This window comes from Fusarium flagelliforme (genome assembly GCF_020744385.1).
Source record: "Fusarium flagelliforme strain FIESC 12 MPI-CAGE-AA-0113 chromosome Unknown B0J16scaffold_8, whole genome shotgun sequence".
NCBI lineage: Eukaryota > Fungi > Ascomycota > Sordariomycetes > Hypocreales > Nectriaceae > Fusarium > Fusarium flagelliforme.
The window spans coordinates 2,098,012-2,118,633 of record NW_025763510.1 but is presented as its reverse complement, the minus strand read 5'-3'; the positions used below and the strand labels follow the sequence as shown (position 1 = coordinate 2,118,633).

The 20,622-nt window shown below is 50.4% G+C and overlaps 7 protein-coding genes across 7 annotated transcripts; 4 read left to right on the top strand and 3 right to left on the bottom strand.

Moving 5' to 3' along the window:
• Positions 1–1,922: 1,922 nt before the first annotated feature.
• Positions 1,923–3,216, bottom strand: B0J16DRAFT_311899 (uncharacterized protein). Its single transcript, XM_046125017.1, has 2 exons — positions 2,323–3,216; positions 1,923–2,273 (listed from the first exon to the last, which is right to left on the bottom strand). Exons 1-2 carry the CDS (start codon positions 2,887–2,889, stop codon positions 1,959–1,961), a joined length of 882 nt encoding a protein of 293 aa, XP_045978141.1. The 5' UTR covers positions 2,890–3,216; the 3' UTR covers positions 1,923–1,958.
• A 364-nt stretch (positions 3,217–3,580) lies between these two features.
• B0J16DRAFT_197687 (Transketolase, thiamine diphosphate binding domain-containing protein) lies at positions 3,581–6,198 on the top strand. Its single transcript, XM_046122906.1, has 3 exons — positions 3,581–3,966; positions 4,022–5,135; positions 5,186–6,198. The coding sequence occupies exons 1-3, from the start codon at positions 3,803–3,805 to the stop codon at positions 6,086–6,088; spliced, it is 2,181 nt and encodes a 726-aa protein (XP_045978140.1). The 5' UTR covers positions 3,581–3,802; the 3' UTR covers positions 6,089–6,198.
• A 399-nt stretch (positions 6,199–6,597) lies between these two features.
• Positions 6,598–7,323, bottom strand: B0J16DRAFT_389684 (uncharacterized protein; the record flags this gene model as incomplete). The annotated part of the gene is made up of 1 exon (XM_046131826.1): positions 6,598–7,323. The coding sequence occupies one exon, from the start codon at positions 7,321–7,323 to the stop codon at positions 6,598–6,600; it is 726 nt and encodes a 241-aa protein (XP_045978139.1).
• A 1,113-nt stretch (positions 7,324–8,436) lies between these two features.
• Positions 8,437–9,891, top strand: B0J16DRAFT_325291 (uncharacterized protein; the record flags this gene model as incomplete). The annotated part of the gene is made up of 2 exons (XM_046125878.1): positions 8,437–9,522; positions 9,751–9,891. 2 exons carry the CDS (start codon positions 8,437–8,439, stop codon positions 9,889–9,891), a joined length of 1,227 nt encoding a protein of 408 aa, XP_045978138.1.
• Positions 9,773–10,771, top strand: B0J16DRAFT_350907 (uncharacterized protein). The gene has a single exon (XM_046129108.1). It carries the CDS (start codon positions 10,124–10,126, stop codon positions 10,667–10,669), a length of 546 nt encoding a protein of 181 aa, XP_045978137.1. The 5' UTR covers positions 9,773–10,123; the 3' UTR covers positions 10,670–10,771.
• A 1,002-nt stretch (positions 10,772–11,773) lies between these two features.
• Positions 11,774–12,670, bottom strand: B0J16DRAFT_325289 (P-loop containing nucleoside triphosphate hydrolase protein; the record flags this gene model as incomplete). The annotated part of the gene is made up of 5 exons (XM_046125877.1): positions 11,774–12,064; positions 12,123–12,314; positions 12,367–12,372; positions 12,423–12,501; positions 12,639–12,670. 5 exons carry the CDS (start codon positions 12,668–12,670, stop codon positions 11,774–11,776), a joined length of 600 nt encoding a protein of 199 aa, XP_045978136.1.
• A 4,397-nt stretch (positions 12,671–17,067) lies between these two features.
• B0J16DRAFT_325288 (salt tolerance down-regulator-domain-containing protein) lies at positions 17,068–20,613 on the top strand (the record flags this gene model as incomplete). The annotated part of the gene is made up of 1 exon (XM_046125876.1): positions 17,068–20,613. The coding sequence occupies one exon, from the start codon at positions 17,068–17,070 to the stop codon at positions 20,611–20,613; it is 3,546 nt and encodes a 1,181-aa protein (XP_045978135.1).
• Between the last annotated feature and the right edge of the window lie 9 nt (positions 20,614–20,622).

Here is a 20,622-nt window from a genome sequence, read left to right as displayed (position 1 = left end):
GAATCCCCCCTCACACTACCTCTATTCTGCGGACATGCCCCCTCCACCTCGTCTCGGCCCAGATCCTTCCTCCTTGGGGCGCCATCGCGGGTTCTTAATCGTAGGCTAGATACACGAAGGGACTGCTTCCCTTACGCTTGCTGAAAGCCGTCTCGTCTAGGTGGTAGTATTTGCCTCTCCAGCTCTCTTGTGTAATTAAGTGCTGGGACAGACCACCAGGCGGGACCGCGATTTCCTGCAGATGGTCAGATATCACTGAGGTTGATGTTCGCAAGCACGTCTCTTACGTTCCGAATAATGATACCGTCATAATCCGCGCTTTATCGTCCGGTGTGTATGCGTCTGATGATGGGCCTTGGTGAAAGTTGCTCAGATAGTGCAAGAGCTGCTGCGTCATTTGTCGTTTGCGAGCAGACAAGTGGCAGGTGGTTCGGGCCGTCCAGCGCGCTGCCTTCTCGATGGGGCTCCGGTCATAACATTAGACAGCCGCGCCTAGTGAAAGGTGTTATACCATCGCCTCTTGTTGGTGCTTTCGTCTAAGGCGTATATCTAGAGGTCAGTATCTTTGAGTTTAGTATCATAGAAAGGAGTCCTTGAAGTGAACCTTTGTTGGTGGGTTTTCCTATAAGTGTTGACCATCCTGTGTGCTCTCCCGACAAAGGTAAGGTATCGAGGGTAGGTGCGATACCTCTGGGGTTCCATCCTCGTTCATTTGTTTGCGTCGTTCGTTCGACATCGCCTGCCCAAGTTAGTCTCCGAGATCCTTCTCTTTCCGCAAATTCGTTGTCGTACTTGCCTCGGTGCTCATGTCGAAATCGTTCAGGGTCCTTAGAAGCCAGGAGCGAAAATGCCCATGGGACGTCTATAAGAATCCCGTCCGCCCCCTTCATCTTCGTCTTCTTTTTCTTTCTTCTTCATCCACAAGGTTGGACTAGCCGCTGCTTGAGATCCGACACAAGCCGGGAGTTCCAGACGCTGTCAAGTTAGGTATTGTCGGCAGGCGGCTGCGTCCTCTGGGTTCCCTTTTGCTAACCACCCAGAGAGACGTAGTGGTGATGTGTGCTATTCACCCGGCACAATTTTTGATTTTGTTCATCGTGTCCCTGGTATTACACTACCTCCAGGTGATGCACACTCTATCTTTTTCATTGCATTCACCGGCTTGCCAGTGGTGTGAAGAAGAAGAAATACTTACCTTTGCCCTTGATGTAGTGACTTCTGTGGAGATGCTGAGCCATCTTTAGTTGGGCTAGTAGAGCTGTTTGTGTGATGGAGATGGATGTTGGGGGATGGGGATGGGAAGTTCTGTCAGCCCTCAGGCGAGGGCATCGCATTATATATACCCTCAATAAAACAAACTTTGCTGTGACCGAACTCTTTTGGGTACCTTTGCCACTTGTGCATCAGTACAACTCTGATTCTGTTATACTTTTCCCCTTGCAGAGCTTATTCGTTTCCAACCTTTCCGTGCGTGCATTGCTGTGTCTAGGTTTGATGGCGCCGCTTTGGCAATTCTTCAATGCGAAGCAAAGTTCGGGCTGCTAGGTGGGTGTCAGAAGAATCATCCTCTAAGAATTAGGCTGCAGAAATGAAGTAGCATAAGGTGACCAAAGCATTTCGTCTCTTATGCTCTCGGCGGCCAATTCTCCTGATACACTGACGGCTGCCCATCTTTGGTGAGGCCCGTTGCGTCTGCCATGCATTAGCTATCATCTAGATAGTCTCCCTACGATGGAAATATGGCGTAACTGGGCATAATATACTCGTTCATCCTGCCTTGAGAGTGGTCTGCCTCTGTTCACATAAGCTCGGATGGCAGGCGAAGTAGGCAAGGCGAAGTAGGTAAGGCGAAGAGACATAGGGCTACTAATCCATCACGCATTCACAAATATGCCGACCTTGAGGCCATCGTCGTAATGCAAACTCCAAGCTCCAATTATGTAGTCTATTCCATCCAACTATGCTGACGCGCAATGTCCTCCATCAACCCTCAAGTCCGTACCGTGAACAAAAGAAGCACCCTCGGACAACAAAAACACAGCGGGCGCCTTGAAGTCCTCGGGCGCACCCAGACGTCCCAGTAGGGCACCAGCCATCCACGTCTTCTCGACCTCGGGGTTCTCTTGGAGCAATTGGTCGGTCATGGCGGTTCGGATGTAGCCGGGAGATAGAGTGTTGACTCGGATGCCGTATTGACCCCATTCTTGAGCGACCGATCGACACATTTGTTGAACTGCGGCTTTGCTGGAGTTGTATGCGGTGCAAGAGAGACCCTGGAATCTGTTAGCTTTGCTGGAGGGATGAGATGGCTGATTGACTTACTCGGTTGGCAATGTTGCCGGACATGCTTCCAATGATCACAATACTACCGGGGCTGTTCTTCTCTCGCAGTATTCTCGCAGCATACTTGCAAGTGTTGAAGACGCCAGTAACATTGACTCGCAGGATGCGGTCAAAGTCGGCAGCGGGATAGTCAAGAGCAGCGATCTGCTGCTGGATACCAGCACAAGCAATGGTTCCCCAGAAAGGAGCACCGAACTTGCCAGCCTCAGCTGAGATCTCCTTCATCGCTGTCTCAACAGATTGCTCATCTGTGACATCGCATTTTCGGTACGATACTGAGGCTTTGTTGGCTGTGGCGATCTTGTTGAGCTGTGCCCATTCTGCTTGCGATGGCTCCTCGAGAATGTCGAGACAAGCTACGCTACCGCCGGCTTCGACGACGGCGATGGCAAGAGTAATACCTAGACCACGCGCTCCGCCTGTGATGGCGACGGTCTTGTTCTCGAGTGAGAAGAGTTTGTAGGTTGATGCTTTTGAGGCGGGTGTCTCTTGGGTTTCGGGCACGTTGGCCGGGAGCTCGATGTCTGAGACGATAGCGGGAGCCATTATGAAGAGGTTGTTAAGGTATTGGAGAGACTGAAGAAAATAGTTGAAGCTGATGGGAAAAAGACATGTTGGAAAGACTTGTCAGGTTATACGGTCGTCTAGAGTATCCATTTCTGGAGGCATCGGAGCTGGACTGAATTCTATTAGTTGGAGAATATCCATGGTAGTATTCGAAGGAAGTTCTATGCGACGGATGATGTGTTGAAGTCGGATTCGAGGGCCTCGTCTGCAGGAATCGCATGAGGTTATTGCAGCCGGGGGTTGTCACATTGCCATCGTGGGGGTATGTTTAAAGCAGGCAGGGAGTGTCTAGAAGGGGACAAGAAGAATTGGGTAATTTGGTGATCAGACACAAACTAGAGGACTTGTACTACAACTTCTAGCGACTCAATTGCCTGCGTTATTTTGGTCACTTTTCAGTTACACAAAAGGCATGGCCTTTCTTCCCATCTATCATTAATCCCAATTCATCTGCCGACACAAGGAGTAACATCTGCGGATCTAAGCTTTCCCCACAGAGTGGCACCTCGATCATTCCCTCTTGTGTCTTTCCAATGGCAGTTCTAAGCGCTCGCTATGGATCTCGACTCTAACCTCAACAGGCAAAGCCGTAGCTCGATGCCTCCAACTTCCAAATACAGAAGCCTTGCAGCGAGACACCAAGACCATCGAATTCCCCAGACAAATCCAACCGACGTTTCAATGGCGATTACCCAGAACCCCACGGCGCTTTCCCTTACCGTGTTGGGACTCCCAGAGGGTCGCAGCAGAACATCATCAACATCCATTATGAGAAAGATCACGCGCAAAAGATGCTTTTTAGAAATGCCTATATCTCGAGCAACGCTGTCGATGTCGGTCTCACTCGACTCATCATCTCTCTGTCTAAGAACACCACAAACTCGAGTTCAAAATGGCGCCCAGTGCAATCTCCCCAGTGACACAGGAGCCAGCGGCTCTCTCCAACGTTGTCAAGTTGATCAAGAACGACGATGCCGAGACGATTGACCTCGCTCTGCGACAGTTTCGTTGCTTGATTGCCGACCTTTGCCAGCAATTCTCTGGTGGACATCCCGGGTAAGTCTTGCTCTGTCCAGACATGAGAGTATATGAAGTACTAACTGCTTTCTAGAGGTGCTATGGGAATGGCGGCCATTGGCCTCGCACTCTGGAAATACGTTATGCAGTACTCTCCCAACGACCCAGACTACTTCAACCGCGATCGTTTCGTCCTCTCCAACGGCCATACCTGTCTTTTCCAGTATACATTCCTTCATCTCACCGGCTACAAGGCCATGACCTTTGACCACCTCAAGTCGTATCACTCCTCCAATAACGACTCATTGGCACCTGGACATCCTGAAATCGAGCATGAAGGAATCGAAGTCACGACTGGTCCTCTGGGCCAGGGCATTGCCAATGCTGTTGGCCTTGCCATGGCTACCAAGAACCTCGCTGCCACTTACAACAAGCCTGGCTACGACCTCATCAACAACATGACCTATTGCATGATCGGTGACGCCTGTTTGCAAGAAGGTGTGGCTCTTGAAGCCATTCAACTTGCTGGCCACTGGAAGCTCAACAACCTTGTGGTCATGTACGATAACAACCAGATTACATGTGACGGTAGCGTCGATCTCTGCAACACCGAGGACGTCAACGCTAAGATGCGCGCTTGTGGCTGGGACGTTATTGAGGTCGAGGACGGTTGCTACGATGTTGAGGGTATCGTCAAGGCTCTTCTTAAAGCCAAGGCGAGCATAGACAAGCCCACATTCATCAACATCCACACCATTATCGGCGTTGGCAGCAAGGTCGCTGGCGACGCTAAGGCCCACGGTGCTGCCTTCAGTCCCGAAGGTGTCAAGGCCGTTAAGGAGAGGTTCGGCATGGATCCTGAGAAACACTACGTCGTCTCTGATGAGGTCTACAACTTCTTCCGTGACCGCAAGACCCGCGGTGATCGTCTCGTTGAAGATTGGAAGAGTCTTGTCGGCGCCTACGGCAAAGAGCACCCTGAGCTACACGAGGAGTTCATCAAGCGCATTGAGGGTCGCTTTACCGAAGACTGGCGAAGCATCATTCCTGCCAAGGAGGATTTGCCTACTACTCCCACACCTTCCCGAAAGTCTGCGGGTATTGTCTGCAACCCTCTGGCTGCTAAGATCAAGAATTTCATGGTTGGCACAGCTGATCTATCACCCTCTGTGAACATGATCTGGAAGGATAAGGTTGACTTCCAACATGTAAGTATTATCTGTAAGGTCAGAAGTCGTCATTGCTAACACAGTCACAGCCCGATCTCAAGACCACTTGTGGCATCAATGGCGACTACTCCGGTCGCTACATACACTGGGGAATCCGCGAACACGCCATGGCTTCCATCTCGAACGGTCTCGCCGCCTACGGCAAGGGCACCATCCTCCCCGTCACCTCCAGCTTCTTCATGTTTTACATCTACGCCGCCCCTGGTGTCCGCATGGGCGCTCTTCAGAACCTTCAAGCCATCCACATCGCCACCCACGACTCGATTGGTACTGGTGAAGACGGTCCTACTCATCAACCTATCGCTCTTGCTGCCCTCTACCGCTCTATGCCCAACATCCTTTACATCCGACCCTGCGACACCGAAGAGACGGCCGGCGCCTTCATTACTGCCCTCGAGGCCAAGGATACTCCCTCCATCATCTCACTCTCCCGACAGAACCTCGAACAATATCCTCAGTACTCGAGTCGCGAAGGTGCCCAAAAGGGTGCCTATGTCTTCATCGAGGAAGAGAACGCAAACGTCACCCTCATTGGTGTCGGCGCTGAGATGGTGTTCGCTGTCAAGACCCGCGATATCCTTAAGGAGAAGTTCGGTATCAAGGCCCGTGTCGTGTCCTTCCCTTGCCAACGCCTCTTCAACTCCCAGCCCATTGAGTATAAGCGCCAAGTTCTCCAATACCGTTCGAATGCTCCCCGCGTCGTTATTGAAGCCTATGCCGTCAATGGTTGGGAGAGATACGCTGACGCCGGTTACTCCATGTCGACATTCGGCAAGTCTCTACCTGGAAAGGATGCATACAAATATTTCGGTTTTGATGAGAACGTTATTGCTCCTGAGGTTGCTAAGCTTGTGGAAGAGGTTAAGAAGGAGGGTATCGAGAGTCTGCGCGGCGAGTTCAGGGATCTCAATAATGTAACACATGAACATTAAGGGATGGCTTAACGGGTGAAACAGCATAGCAAAGGTCTTGGAGTTAACATTTGATGATTGAGATGACATGATAATAGTAGTTTCGTAAAATGAAAGTTTGTCTATACTAGCCCAGTATCGAGATCATTGTTCTTCTGGTGACCTTCCATGCTTCACGTAGTGCCTCCAATACCTTTGTGCCAATTCTATTCTGGACTTCTTTCTCTTAAACTTCTTTAACGCCCATAACATGCTTCTGATATAATAATACAGGGTATCATTCCCTAAATGCAAAGTTCCATCAACCCAATTCCAAGCTATATCGGCAAATCCTTATCGTGTTGTCAGCGTGCGCTCCTGACGACAGTCCCTAAAGAGCAAGATGGTAGTCCAAATGGTATAGAAGTGGCACCAGAGCTCTAGCTCTGCCGTGGCTTTACCCTTGGCTGCGCAATGTTTCTTCTTTCTGTAGATCGACCGGGAACAGTGTTTCCGTCGAGTTCACTGGCCTTTCTCTTGCCGCATGCTTCTCAATTGGATGTTTGTCTTCCTTGTGGACGAACGATGGCATCGGAAGGCGGCAGCGATCGCATACCCTCAGCCACAAACTCGCTGATGGAGTCAAGAAGACCGCCGTTAAGACCCCCAGGCCAGGCCGCCAATGACTCCTGAACTTGAGTCATTGCGGCCTCGACACCTTCAGCCACAGTGCCGACGCCGTTCTCAACGGCACGAGTGGATGCTCGAAGGGCTTGCTGCGCAGACTGTACGCCTGGAAGCATCCGAAAGAGGGACGCACGGGGAGGCGAGTTGTATTCTTCTGACTCAAAGGGACCGATTGGGATATTGTAGTCAGTCAAGATTTGATGGCGACGGTTGTACTGTTTGGTTGCTTCGTAATAGGCCTGCTCGGGGTCCTCGTCGGAGACATCATCCACATCGTTGTCGTCAAAGTGGAAGTCTTCTGACTTTGACGAGTTGATCTTGAACAGAGGCCTACGCTGGCGTGTACGTGAAGCCTGAGATACAGCTGAGAAGTCTGCTGCCTCATCGACCATCTGCTGCCCAACAAACACAGCCTCATCATCACTGTCTGGGACTTCCTCTTCATCCTTAAGGGGCACATCCTTCAGCTCAGAATCGTTCCAAGTCTGTTCCTCACTGCTTGTAGGGATCAAACTTTGGGGTGTATTTGCGTCCAGCCCCAAGTCCGAGGACTTGGTCTCGCTGGAACGCTTCTGTTTGCTGCCATCCATTTTGCCTTCCCTCTCTCGGACAAACTGATTGCTTCCAATGTGATGCTGCATAGTAGCCGAGGAGGGAATGGACGACGGGTGATCTGGTGGAGGCAACAACTTGGTGATGGGGATGGTGTGTTTGCTGGAAGCCTAAGGGAGAGACAAATGGTTGGGTTTGGGTATGACCTATGGGTAGGTAGGTGGAGGAGGGATGACGAGAATGTTTGGTATGGACAAGACGAAAAGTGGTGGGATGGAAAGGCTGGCAGTGGTCTGGCAGTCCGGGAGTGAAATGAAAGCATTCATCTTAAAAGTGATTCAGTACATTGCATTGTGTGAATAAAGTTGACGACTCCAGCTATTCAATGCGCGCACATTTACCTTTCGTTTACTCTACGAAGCTTTGCAAAGCTTTCCCTTCTATTCTTTCAATCACTAGATTAAAGGAGATAATTTGTGTTGTTCTTCAGGCGGAGACTATCGCCTTTTGATGACCCTGTCCAGGGCCTTTTTCCAACACTCTCTTTGAGCGACCTCCCTCGCATCACAGGCTCCTCTATGTGTCCATTGTATTTTATCTTCTTGAATCGACCATCCTTAAGAGAGAATATCTTTAAATTCTCGTGCCGTTTTCAACATGGGTCGCGAGAAATGGCCTTGACAGCGATCCATTCCCGCCTTCCTTCAACGGCATCGACTCCAACACAAACAGGTACCTAAGCTCCTTCAACTGATGATGCATATTGGGTTCATCCTTCCCTGAAACCTGTCCTTCTTCGATCTCCGGTTTTCGCGCATCTTTAGGATGCCGGACATTTCCGATGTCACTTACAATGAATGCTCGAAAGTATAACTCTACTGTATACAACTAAGCGAACAGCAATTTCATATCAGACGTTATCTTTACTTGCGGAAAGCATGTATAAGCTGGGACTCCACTAGAGTTTAATGCATAATTGAATCTTTGTTTTTGACAGTTTCAATATTCTCCCGTCTTTTCTGAACTTGTCCATTCTTTCCACCCAAGCATCGTCGCCCAAATCGTGACACCAATCCATTTGCTACCAAACGTTACCGCAATATCAATACTGACACTGGTTTAGATATTCTAGGAGCTCTTCTGTTAGCAAGATGAGCACCTCCGGTCAACCTAGCAGTTCCAACACAGCTCAACGGACGTTTTGCAAAGTGTGTCAAGATTCTTCCGAGTGCGAGTTCCGCAAATACTTTAATAGAGTGCAGAGCTCCAATCAAGATTGGCAACAAGAAGCCAGGTCCGACAGGAGTCGGTACTATGTTCCCGAGCAACAAAGTGAGATGCGTCGCCTCCGCCGTCTGGCACAGGAAAACGAAATCTTGGACCGCGCTCGTCCGCAGCGCATGGCTATGATGACAGCCGAGGAGCGAGAGATCCAAAACAGAAACTTCGCACACGTCGCGGAATGCCGTCGAACCCGACAAACGCTCATACAGGACCACATTGGCCGGTTTCCCGTCACCGGGCCAGACGTTTTCTTCAAGAGGACACCATATCAACTATGGTTGAATTCCATGGAGAGTACCAGCGTGAGGATAGGGGTTTATAAACCCTATGCCGTACAAAATTCAAGATATTATTTGCGGCATAGACCTGGTACCTATATTTTCAAACTTCGTTATGACATGGGAACCGGCCTTCACACTTTCATGGGAGCCGCTGGATGTGTCACCATCGGAGATCTCGAGTACATGGGCCAGGTTCCTCGACATGAAAGCGTGTATGATCTCCGGTTCAAGGCTATGCTCGGTGACGTGATGAGACTGTTCATCGGCGAATTGCGAGAGCTACATGCATTATCAGATCCAGATCAACAGCCCGAGCCCCAGGGCCCCGATCCTGCCAAGATACGATCCGCTGAGGGTTACACGAAAGTCTGGGAACTCTGGAAGGACCTTTCGAACCGATCAGAAGGTGTATGGCCGACTTCAAATCTGCAGTTCAAGTTCAAAACCTGTCCTATTGTACTGGAGCTTGGTTGGCTTATGAACTTGCTCCCACGTCGACGTTCTGGAAACGGTGAGCATCATGCTCTGGAAGAGCTTATGGTCAATGCCACGGGTACCAGTCTTTCTGAACTTTCAATGCGCTGGGAGTCGAAAGAACGAGCAGCGGCTTTGAATATGTTGAAGTCAGGAGACCTTGATCTCTTGATTTATATACCTACGCCTGATACTGAGGTAAGTGATCGAATGGCAACCAGGATGGTCATCTCGGAGTGCCACTTGCATTGTTTTTATATATTGTTTGATTCTCCATTTTCATTAGCACCTACTACAGTCATGGTTATTGTTGTTTTTGTCTGGCTTTGGGTTGTTTGAAGCCCGTCCCAATCGCTTGTCGTTGTAGACTTGTCTCACGGATCATATTTAATCCGCTCGGAACAATTGAGCTAACAATTTCCTCAGGACATTCACAACTTCTATAGCCAAGCACGATTCGATAGCGACCCCCTCAACCCGAATTTCAGATTTCGTTTGGCGGAACTCGAGAGCCCACCAGTGCCGACACAATCGAACTCGACTCCCTCGGGAAATCCTGGCCCGTGATCATCTTGAGAGCACCGACCGAACCCTTGAGATTCCACTCTAGTTTTTGCTTGCACCAGCTAGCGTTCGACCAATTGGCACGACCTCGATCAATCTGGTACTCGTTCTAGGAACTTGACTGTTTCCTGTACTAAAATTGTATCGGCACCGGCCAAGAAACGAATTGGCTCCTGTTCGAACGTACCCCACGACCCTCCCGACCTTTGCTTCAGTCGCCGCGATATACCCTACAATGGCTTCGATGTTTTCTCTCCGCGGGCTTTTCAGCCGTCAAGCTGCTCCCACTGCGCCCACAACTCGTCTCTTCTCCACGACGACAAACATGCTCGCCCGCACACCTCCCAAGCCCGCCGCGAAGAAGCCCGCAGCGGCAGTTCCCCGCAAGAAGCATGTGCAGGCCAAATCCGAAAACTTCTACCGCATCCGCACACTCCGCCAGAACATGTTCTCTCCTGCGCCTCCACCCCTGCGTATGGCCCGTCTCCGATACCTCCGTCACTGGACGATCCACCGAGCATGGCAGCTGTTCCGTCGACAGCAGAACCAAGCGACCGAGCGTGAGCGTCACCGTATCTACAGCGGCATGTACAATGCCTGCGAAGAGCTGCGCAAGACCGTTGGGCCTGGAAACAGAGACGAGGGTTACCTGTACCGAGTGGCTATGGAGAAGAAGGGTGTCTGGGGCACTGATGCGATACCGATTGAATACGCACGATACCAAACAGACTTCCCCGCTAAGAATGCGTGGAACCACGACTGGAAGAGGCACACCGATTAAACGGGCCTGTGTGGTTAATGTACGAATTCAAGAAATGGTATGAGGGTCAAAAAAGTGTACTGTATGTATAATAGACAATTGTTAAACGCTACAACAAATTAATGTGCGTTCGGCTCACAACGAAGAGTCGGTGGTGAACTCAGTGAAGCATTCGAATCAACATTCAAGCTCAAGATCGTCATCACTCTCATTAACTTGTCAACTCTTCCAACGATACGATAGCACCAATCTCCCTTGTCTCCAGTATGCCATTGAATCACTCTCATCCCCAATTGCACTCGACCAAACCAGCCAGCTCTATGCTGTGTCCCAATTATTAGATGATACAGAGAGCGAAAATGCATATCCTAACTCGCTTGAACTAAAATTATGCAAAATGTCAGACCTCCCTCTGCCTACACACCTCCAGCCGCCTCCGTATTTTATATCCTCCTGGGATGCCATGTATATAGGAGCATTTTCGCTTCGCAATCCGCTAGCCAGATATTAAAATTGTCAGATCGGAAAAAAAAAAATCACAAGTCAAAACAGTCGGGACGTAATTCAGGATCAAAAAGGAAAGGGGAACGCGGGCGCAGGCTGAAGACAAGATGAACAGGGTCGGCGTTTTGTTTGTCTTGGAGAAGAGTCCAAGTAGCCAATATTCTTATTCATATTTTTCTTGTCTTTTGAACGGGGAACGCCTGGAGGTAAAAGCAATGGTAAAGATGCCGGCATTCGATAGGTGTGGCCGGGGTGATGTAGATGGAATGGTTGGGCCGAAACGCCGTGGCTATGAGTTTTGGATGTCCCTTGGCCACATTCCCGGTCTGTCTGTCTGATGACAAGACAGCATGTTAAAATATAAGAAAAGTCCTCCTCCTGGAGCGCCGAGCAATAAGTCCTCTATATCCTGTTTGATTCCCTGGTGTCCAAAATTCCTCCAATTGTCTCCAGAAATGGGAACATATGTTGATAGGTAGTATAGCCGGGGGCGAATGGGTGATCGATCGCTTTGAGATCAACCGGCGCCGTTTCGTCGTCAGCATTTCGATGCGGGCAGGTATGGTCACATCCTTGTGATCCAGATGCCGAGTTCGCATGTGTATCGGAGTGCGCATGGTCTTACAGGACCACACAGCAGCCACCACCCTCACCCTTTTCGAATGTCAGCAGAGCAGCACGAGTAGCTGCCTCGAAAACATCGTCAACACCCTCGCCGCTCAAACTGGAGCATTCCAGATATCGCTTTGCGCCAATTTCTCGTGCGATAGACTCGCCGTCATGCTCGGAGACGAATCGCAACGACTTCTTGCGCATTTCCTCAATCGCAACGGGGTCTTCTCGAAGATCCTTCTTCAGACCAACAAGAATGATAGGAACACCAGTGCACAATCGTTGAGCTTCCTCAATCCACTATGCGAGCAACATGTCAGCCTTGAACTACCTTCACTAAGCGCCGCGGGACTCATACCTTGTGCTTAACGTTGTCGAGGGAATCTGGAGTGTCGACGGAGAATCCTATCAGAATGACATGGGCTTTCGAGTATGCGAGAGGTCGTAATCGCTCGTAGTCTTCCTGGCCGGCAGTATCCCATAAAGCAAGTTGGACGGACTTGCCATCTACTCTGCAATCTGTCACATAGTTCTCAAAGACTGTAGGGATCTTATTTGCAGTTAGTATTCGTCGTCGCATAACAGATTCGACCGAGACTCACATAATGCTATGACATAGTTAGTAAGTGATGACGAAGCAAAGGTTGGGGGAGCTCACTGTTGGAAAGTAACCTAGCGTAAATACGCTCAACAAACTGGTCTTGCCGCAGGCACCATCACCAATAATGACCAACTTCCTGTAATTCTTCGTCAGCGATTGTCCCAATACAGGTTTCAGGAGATGTCGGGATTGGCAGGACAAAAAGAGATATAGATTTCGGAGTGGTGGTAGTCATGTCGATGCAGGGCTGGGCAGCGCGACAATAGCACATACCTGCGGATAACGTTGCTTGGATTTGCGCTCATGATGAATCAATTATATAGGCTCGAAACAGCGTGTCGTTTCGAAAACAATGGGAAATATCGTCGGATCTGGAGTCTACTACGGGCCCCAGATCTGGGTAATGCGTCGGGTATTCGTTTTCGTCGTCGATTGAAGATGGATGGAAATGCAGCGAGCTACAGCGATCAAGAGGGCGTCGTCGCGGTGATAAGAACAAAAACAAGCTAAGCTAGGCCAGCGGGAATTGATTGAATGCGGGAGAGAAACGATGAAGGTAATTGGAAATTCGGTTCGGCGAGGAAAGTGTCGTCAACGAGATTCAGGACCCCTTATTTTTTTCGAACGGACTTTTTGGTAAGAGGATCGTTGGATGGGTGAGCAACAAGGGACGTTCGGAGTGAGCGCGCGGATGGGACGTGGAGCGAGGAGAAAGCAAAGGCCAGGACAGGCCAGGCCAAGCAGTACGTAAATACGGAGCACGGCACGGTACAATACGGTTGAGTAGTTCGGGCTGGGGTCGGGTTGTAGTGCGAGCAGGGCGTTTTTAATGGCGGTGGGACGGAGGACCAAGAGGGAACGTCCCAAGACTCCAATGGTATGGGATGATGATATGGATGGTAAGGTAGGGTAGGTTAGGGTAATATTCCCTAGACAGGTAAAGAAGAGAAAAGAATAAGATGGAGGTTTGATGAGAGATTGGATACGAGTTGAAGGGTAACGGATCAGGTAAAAGCACGTAAATAGTAGGCTTCCCGGGTTGATATGATAGGACGGTAAAGGACGATGTGAAATGGTTGATGCTGTGTTTTTTTGTCCGGCTCGTCGCTTTAGTCTCAGTCTCAGACCAGGATTTGAGCTGAGGCGGATTGGGCTGGGCTGAAAAAAAAATGTTGGAGGACTGGCCAAGTTTGTTTCTTAAGGAATGGGAATAGATAATGGGCAGATCTTGAAAAAGTCAACTAAAGATATCTCTATGCGTTTTTAGTTATAGATCGAAGCTAGAGAGGCAGCCTCCTTCTATTGTTGGAACAGTCTTGTTTACGGCAGTGACGGTGGTGGTGGCATCGGTGATAGTTGAGTGGAGAGAGCCATAAACGGAGACTCACTCACTCTGGCTCTCGGCTCCCCTAGACTGACAAAAAGGGTGGAGGCATAGAAAACGGGTCCGGGGGGACCATCTTAGCTGCCCGAGCATGAGACGATAGCGACAGCCCTGAAGGGTGCTGTGCTCCAGCTATTACACTATAGATAATGCTACAGGTGGGTTTATTACCTGAGTTGGTGTTGCTTTGCTTTGCTGTGCTGTACTTGATGACACAGGGCGGAACATAAGCTGTTCATGGATGGACATGACATGGATCAAGGTAGATACATGAAATGTACCGACAGTATGGATGGTTACAACGGATCTCTGATGATTTCTCTGCTACGTAACGTGGATAAAAGTCACTCGATGACTTCAATTGGAAGTGAACAGAATAACAACTCCATTCATGAGCATTGGCATAGCCTTGGGCACATGCTTGGTTGATGCACCACACTGCACATCAGTTCACTGAAGACGTTAGAAGCAAGCCCCCTGTGGCGGAGCGTCCACTAGACGCCCGGTATATCCAAAACAAGTAATTTGCACCAAGGCCGCTCGGTTAAGTCTGACACTTTCTCCGCTGGGAACCAGCTCACTGGACAGAAACCCGCGAAGGTTTTGATACGCGGGCCAGCCATCGCTAACAGTTTCTACAGCTACAGCAAAATAAATTACAGGACTGATCAATTCGAGACTTGTCAAGCGCCGTCGAATTTTAGCATTCAATTAGGTAACTGTGGAAAGTGGCGTTGCGGAACCGTCCTATCCCTATGTACTCAGCTCAATCCTTCAGCAACTGTCAACTGTCAGGGGGCTGTTAATGATGGATGTCTTCAGCAGTCTTGTCCAACAAATAAGCTCGGTATCGTTGTTTTGTTTCGACAATGATAGACAGGGCTAATGTAGCCTTCAATACGACAATGACGACAAACTCCAGATTCAGACAAGCATATCAACAGATCCACATCCACAGCAAAAGGCCCCTTGCCTTTAATCGGAGGATTATTCACATCGTTCTTGGCCTCCGTTTGGTTCTCTCGTCAGTTCTGAGAATTTCTGTCCATTGATTCAAGTCCCATCATGGCCGCCGTCATTTGAGGCTGTGCAGGCTAGCCCACTCCCGCCCGCCGGTAAGCTAAAAACAGGAACCAGACCAGGGGCTAGGATGAACTACCAGTCGGTACTGAACGCTCATTAGCTGCTGTCGAGCAGTGCATCATTTCAAAGGTCCCCTAGAATAGAATCCTAGCAGTTGCAGTTCGTGTCTGGATATTTCATCCGCGTTTACCAAGAGCATCATAAACATTAACTTCTCCGTACGGATGATCCCGTTCAGTATTGCTCCGTTCCCTTGGCTCCCTCGCGCTAAACTGACGTGCTGTTGGATCTCGGAGTCCTGACAAACGCCGACTGACTCCATTGCTGACAATTTTTGCAAACAAACGTATGTTCTCAAGGATCAGTATCCTCTTCTCTGAAAACTTCATTTGCTACCCGCTTCGGTGACTGATGACAGCATACACTACGCTTCGGGCATTGCCGATTATCGCATCAATCCGTCTTAGTTTACCTTGCGCTTACATGTATGTAACAACGATGCAAGACTTCATGACCGATGTGACAATAAGCCATGCCTAACTCTGCCCTACGAGGCCGTGGCGTTCAAGGGATTTATGCCATGATCCTTCGTCCCATGAAAGTATGCACACATACAGCTGTCAGCACCTCAATAGTCAATGAGTGATTAGGTATAGTCTCACTTGCATATTGAATGTTCCATTCCACATGGTTGGCAGAGATCGCACTCCTTTCCTCTCCCGATCGCCCTGCTACGTCTGAGTGGTACCCCAAACGGCCTTTGTACGGGACATCTCAGCATCTGAGACTCTTTTGCCCATGTTTGGTTAAAGAGCCGAAACATTTGTCCTCTGCCGTAGATGCTGTCCTCCGTCGTTTGCGACATGCATTGACAAGGGGGCAGCACGGCGGCATCTCAATCTGGCGTCCTGTCACACCCATGAGTCTGCCTGACGAGATGAAAGAAAGAATGCTGCGGTCTTGTTCCACATAACATGAGAGCTAGAGATAGAGTCGAGTCAATGAATCTGTCTCTAACGACTTTTTTTGCGTTTTTGCACTTGTCATGTTGAACGTTGTACAGCGTCGGCAGCTATGGTGGTGCTAAATAATGCTTCGTCATGCTGCCGGTCAAGTTTGTTCTGCACATCAGTATCAGATGCGAAGATCCTAATTCAGCCCCGTTGCCCATGTCAGCAAATGTGTCTCAAGGGGCTTGAAGTCGTTTGCAAGCGTTGCAAACGGGGGCCATGGGTATAGGGTTCCGGGCTTGGTGACCGATGATTGACTTTATTGCTCTACAACTGTAAGCCGATTACTGTGGTTTGCTGTAGCATGGAAGATTCTCGAAGGGAAGCGGTTGTTGTGAATTGACAAGAACAAAAGAATCATTGTTGTTGGATTGATTCATCAATTATGTACATAAGGCCGTACAATAAATGAATTGAATTAATTCTCTGTACGAAGGATAGAATAGGGTCTTGTGAATTGAACGCTCGATAAAAATTGTATGTCATCTCTTGCAACCCCAGGTTCAGGGTAGCCCCCAGACAGACGGGTAGGAAAGCAAGTGACGTTTGACATCAAGGTACCGTATTGGATCTGTTTGCACCCCCACTCCACTTTCCGCTTCCACCAAATCGCCAGATCTCAGCATCACGTGCACGATCACACCAGGCCGCGCCAGGCTACCTGTAGGAAATAGTGGGGTATAACCAGATGCGTGCCTGACCAGTAACCATATCCATCACAGTGTCGCTGGGCTTGTTCGGCTGCATGAGAAAGTACATGTGCTATGCAACTCCACCAAATAGTGACTTCCATCCTCTGCTTGAGCCTTGAGCATTGAAGCCTCAAGCAAACACCAAACAAAGCCACTGCAACAAATTGGCTCGGTATATATTGGGTCTGGAATATTCAGAAGAGCCTTGTATAGTTATCGTACATTTGCATTCATTGTGCTCTTCCCCGCAGGCGTCATCGCTGACTTAGTCTAACCCTGATCTTGGCTGCTGCTCCGACTGTGAGTGCCTCATTTTGAGCCGCCCCCAGACCCTCCACCCGCAACGTTCGTTCCCGCAGCCGCCTAACCACCACGACTTCACCCTCTCGAGACGCGCAGCTCCTGCCGCTTTAAAGCTGACACGCACTCGCGTATTGCAGAAACCTTCTCCTTCCACAGCGTCCTCCCGTCGACAGCCACGTGTCGCGCACAACAGCTTAATGCCCTCGACTGCCCTACTTCCGTAACCTACGATGCCGGCCAACAACCAAAGACCGGCTGCCCAAACCCCGGTATCGCCACGAAACACATCTAAATACACCAACAAGGATGGTTCAAAGTTCATTACTGTGCCAAAGGGAACCCCCTCTGAGTCTTCGTTGCCTTCGACCCCCACAACTGCCAAACCAAGCGACCCCCCACTAGACGTTTCTAACGTCGACAATGGACCTGCTCCTGCCATCAACCGCAAGAAACAGAAGCGTAGACAAAAGGCCGCTGCGAAAGCCGCTGCCCAGCAAGCAGTGAATGGACACAACGACAATGCGTCTAGCCATGGTGCTGGTGTAGGCTCTATGTCAGGCCGTGGCCCCGCTGACCACGAAGAAGTCGAAAGCGACGATGAGCTTGAGTACATCCTGGAAAGCGAATTTACAGGGCCTCCTACGAACGGTCACCCGCTTTCGGATTCTAGATCTAAGAAGAACCGAAAGAAGAAGAAGAAGGGAACAAATGCCGACCCCACATCGCCAATTCCAGAAGCCCTCGAACCTGAACCGCATCCCAATCTATCGCAAGGCGCTGGCATGTCGCGCGACAAGATATGGAGTACGAGTAACCAAGAAGAGCGCGAACGCATAAAAGCATTTTGGCTCGGGCTGGGTGAAGATGAGCGGAAATCCTTGGTCAAGGTGGAGAAAGACGCTGTTCTCAAGAAGATGAAGGAACAACAGAAGCACACTTGCAGCTGCACTGTGTGTGGACGAAAGCGGACTGCGATTGAGGAAGAACTAGAGGGCCTTTACGACGCCTACTACCTGGAGCTTGAACAATTCGCAAACCAGGGTGAGGGACCACCGATGCTACCATCTGCCCGCGATTTCGCTCTACGACGAGGATTACCATCGAGCTATACCAACCGACCCCCCTCCCGAGGCCGGATAGTAGAACATGTGGGCGACGACGAAGACGAAGAGGAGCTGGAAGAGGTCTATAGTGAAGACGAAGTGGAGGACGACGATTATAGCGACGACGAACCTCCCGAAGAATTCCAAACCTCACACGAGCGAGACGTCGCCGATTTCTTGACGTTTGGCAACAGCCTGCAAGTCAAGGGTACGCAGCTCCTAGAATCACTTCTCCGCAGATATGGTAACATGGACTTAGGTGGTATTCTCACCGTGGCGGATGACCTTCTTAAAAACGACGGTAAGCGTTTTATCGAAATGATGGAACAGCTTGCAGAACGTCGGATGGCAAGAGAGGAAGACGCTCGCGAACACTTTTCACGAGGCTACGGTCACCCTAATGGCTCATACTCCAACCCTCATAATCCACCCCCTCCTCCTGAAGAAGATGAGTACGACGAAGAAGAGGACGAGGAAGAAGATTATGACGATAGCCAGGACGAGGAGTATGAAGAGGAAGAGGTATACTCAAACCCGTCTGTGATGCCATCCCAGTCCCATACTGAGTGTTGCTGCCAGGACCAAATGACAGAGGAGCAACGAATGGAAGAAGGCCGTCGCATGTTCCAGATATTCGCCGCTCGCATGTTCGAACAACGGGTTCTCTCCGCCTACAAGGAGAAGGTCGCCAAGGAACGTCAACAAAGGCTACTGGAAGAAATCGAGGCAGAGGACCGAGAGTCTGAACTCAAGAAAGCTAAGAAAGCCAAGGACGCACAGAAGAAGAAGGACAAGGCTGCTCAAAAGAAGCAAGCATTGGCCGAGGAGAAAGCGCGGAAAGAAGCCGAGAAGGCTGCGGCAGATGCTGCACGATTAGAAGCTGAAAGGCAACGAGTTGCTGAACAGAAAGCCAGGGCCGAAGAGAAACGAAAGCAGAAAGAAGCTCAGAAGAAGGCCGAGGAAGAGGCACGCCTACGAAAAGAGGCAGAGCGACAACGACGACTCCACGAGCAACGCGAAAAACAAGCCGAACAAGAACGCAAAGCTCGAGAAGCTAAGGAGAAGGAGAAGAAGCTCAAAGAGGAACAGCGACAAAGAGACAAGGAGGCTCGAGAGCAGAAAGAGCGCGAAGCTCAAGAACGCAAGGATAAGCAAGAGCGCGACAAGAGGGATAAGGAAGCCCGTGCCGCCAAGGCTCAAAAGGATGCCCAAGCCGCTCGAGAGGCCAAGGAGAAGTTGAGAGAGGAGAAGGCGGCTGCTCAAAAAGCGGCAAGTCACCCATCGCAACCTATCCAGATCCCGAAGCGTGGCTCACAGCCTCCGGTACCTACCGCTCTACCACAGCATACTTCAAACCCGGCAAGTTATGCGTCTCCCAAGATACCAGTCGCAACCCCCGTGTTATCCAAGGCACCAACCCCGATCCGACCCCGAACAACGTCTCAACAGCAAGATGTGCCATCGCAGTCGGCCACAACTTCAAGTACAAGTCAAGACCCCTCACCTCACTCAATGACACCCCGTATGAGTCCTGGGCCAATTGGCCAGCGCCATGGAAGTGCAAGTACGCAGCATTCTTATTCTGTTTCGCCCACAAGTGGACAACCAAGGATGCACGGACAATCTCCCTTCCAGATGCCCCCGATGGGCATGCAACCACCCCCTGGATTGGCTCACCATCATCCACCACCACCAGGTTTTGGGAACCGTATGCCTCACGAGGCCATCTTTTCAGGTTTCCGACACAGCCCGGGTGCTATGATGCCCCCTCCTGGTATCAATGGACCACCTCGCGGATTCCCTGTTCCCATGCCCCCAGGGTTCTCACAGCCTGTTGATCAATTCGACATGGGCGGATTCCCATTGCCGACAGATCTCCCCCCACCTACGCATCACCGCGGGAGTTCACTGCAGTTCGACGCGCCCCCGACTCCATCACAACCCATAGGACGACCAGCACCCATTGGACGACCTGGGAGCCTCAGCCAAAGTCGCACATCTGACGACCAAGAAGACGAGACTGCGCACCTAGGTAGTCGAGCTCTTCTTGAAGATGACGAACCTCTTACAGCTGAGATTAATCCGGGTAGCTTACGAAATCAGCCTCCAGGACCGCGCGGCGACTTCACCACAAGCCCTTTCTTACCTTCGGCCTTTCCTCTGGCGCACAACCCTTGGGGCCCACCTGCTGTTGGCGGACATCCTTTGCCTCCTCCTGGGTTTAACAACCCTGGGTGGGGTGCACCGAGTGTGCCTCCTGGCTTTGGTATGACATCCCCGATCTCTGCTATGAGCTCTATTCGAGCTCCTGCGCAGCCTAGGTATGTAACCGTTCGCGCGATGCTCTGCCAGGCTTGCAAGGAATTGGCCAGCTCGGGAGACTCAGAAGGTTACATTGACATTGCAACACTCAAGTCGAGAATTGATGCGATGTCAGGCGACCACAGCATCTCAGAACTCGATTTGTTGAACCTTTGTGAGACGGAGGGGAACCCGATCAACGGAGGTGGCACGTTCGATATACGACGTGATGCAGCAGGCCCAAGCAAACATACTGTTCGATGGGAACCTGATCTGAACGATGGGTTTGTTGGACGACATAGATCCGTTGGTGCTCCAGGTGAGATCGGGAGTCCTTTGATGGGCCAAGCAACACTTCGTGGGGGACTGTAGGACAAACCC

Bases quoted from the DNA above. Each gene is read 5' to 3' on its own strand.
- B0J16DRAFT_311899 (XM_046125017.1), bottom strand. From the start codon at position 2,889: ATGGCTCCCGCTATCGTCTCAGACATCGAGCTCCCGGCCAACGTGCCC. The intron at 2,274-2,322 runs GTAAGTCAATCA...AACAGATTCCAG, and splicing joins CCGGCAACATTGCCAACCGA to GGTCTCTCTTGCACCGCATA.
- B0J16DRAFT_197687 (XM_046122906.1), top strand. From the start codon at position 3,803: ATGGCGCCCAGTGCAATCTCCCCAGTGACACAGGAGCCAGCGGCTCTC. The intron at 3,967-4,021 runs GTAAGTCTTGCT...ACTGCTTTCTAG, and splicing joins TTCTCTGGTGGACATCCCGG to AGGTGCTATGGGAATGGCGG. The intron at 5,136-5,185 runs GTAAGTATTATC...ACACAGTCACAG, and splicing joins ATAAGGTTGACTTCCAACAT to CCCGATCTCAAGACCACTTG.
- B0J16DRAFT_350907 (XM_046129108.1), top strand. From the start codon at position 10,124: ATGGCTTCGATGTTTTCTCTCCGCGGGCTTTTCAGCCGTCAAGCTGCT.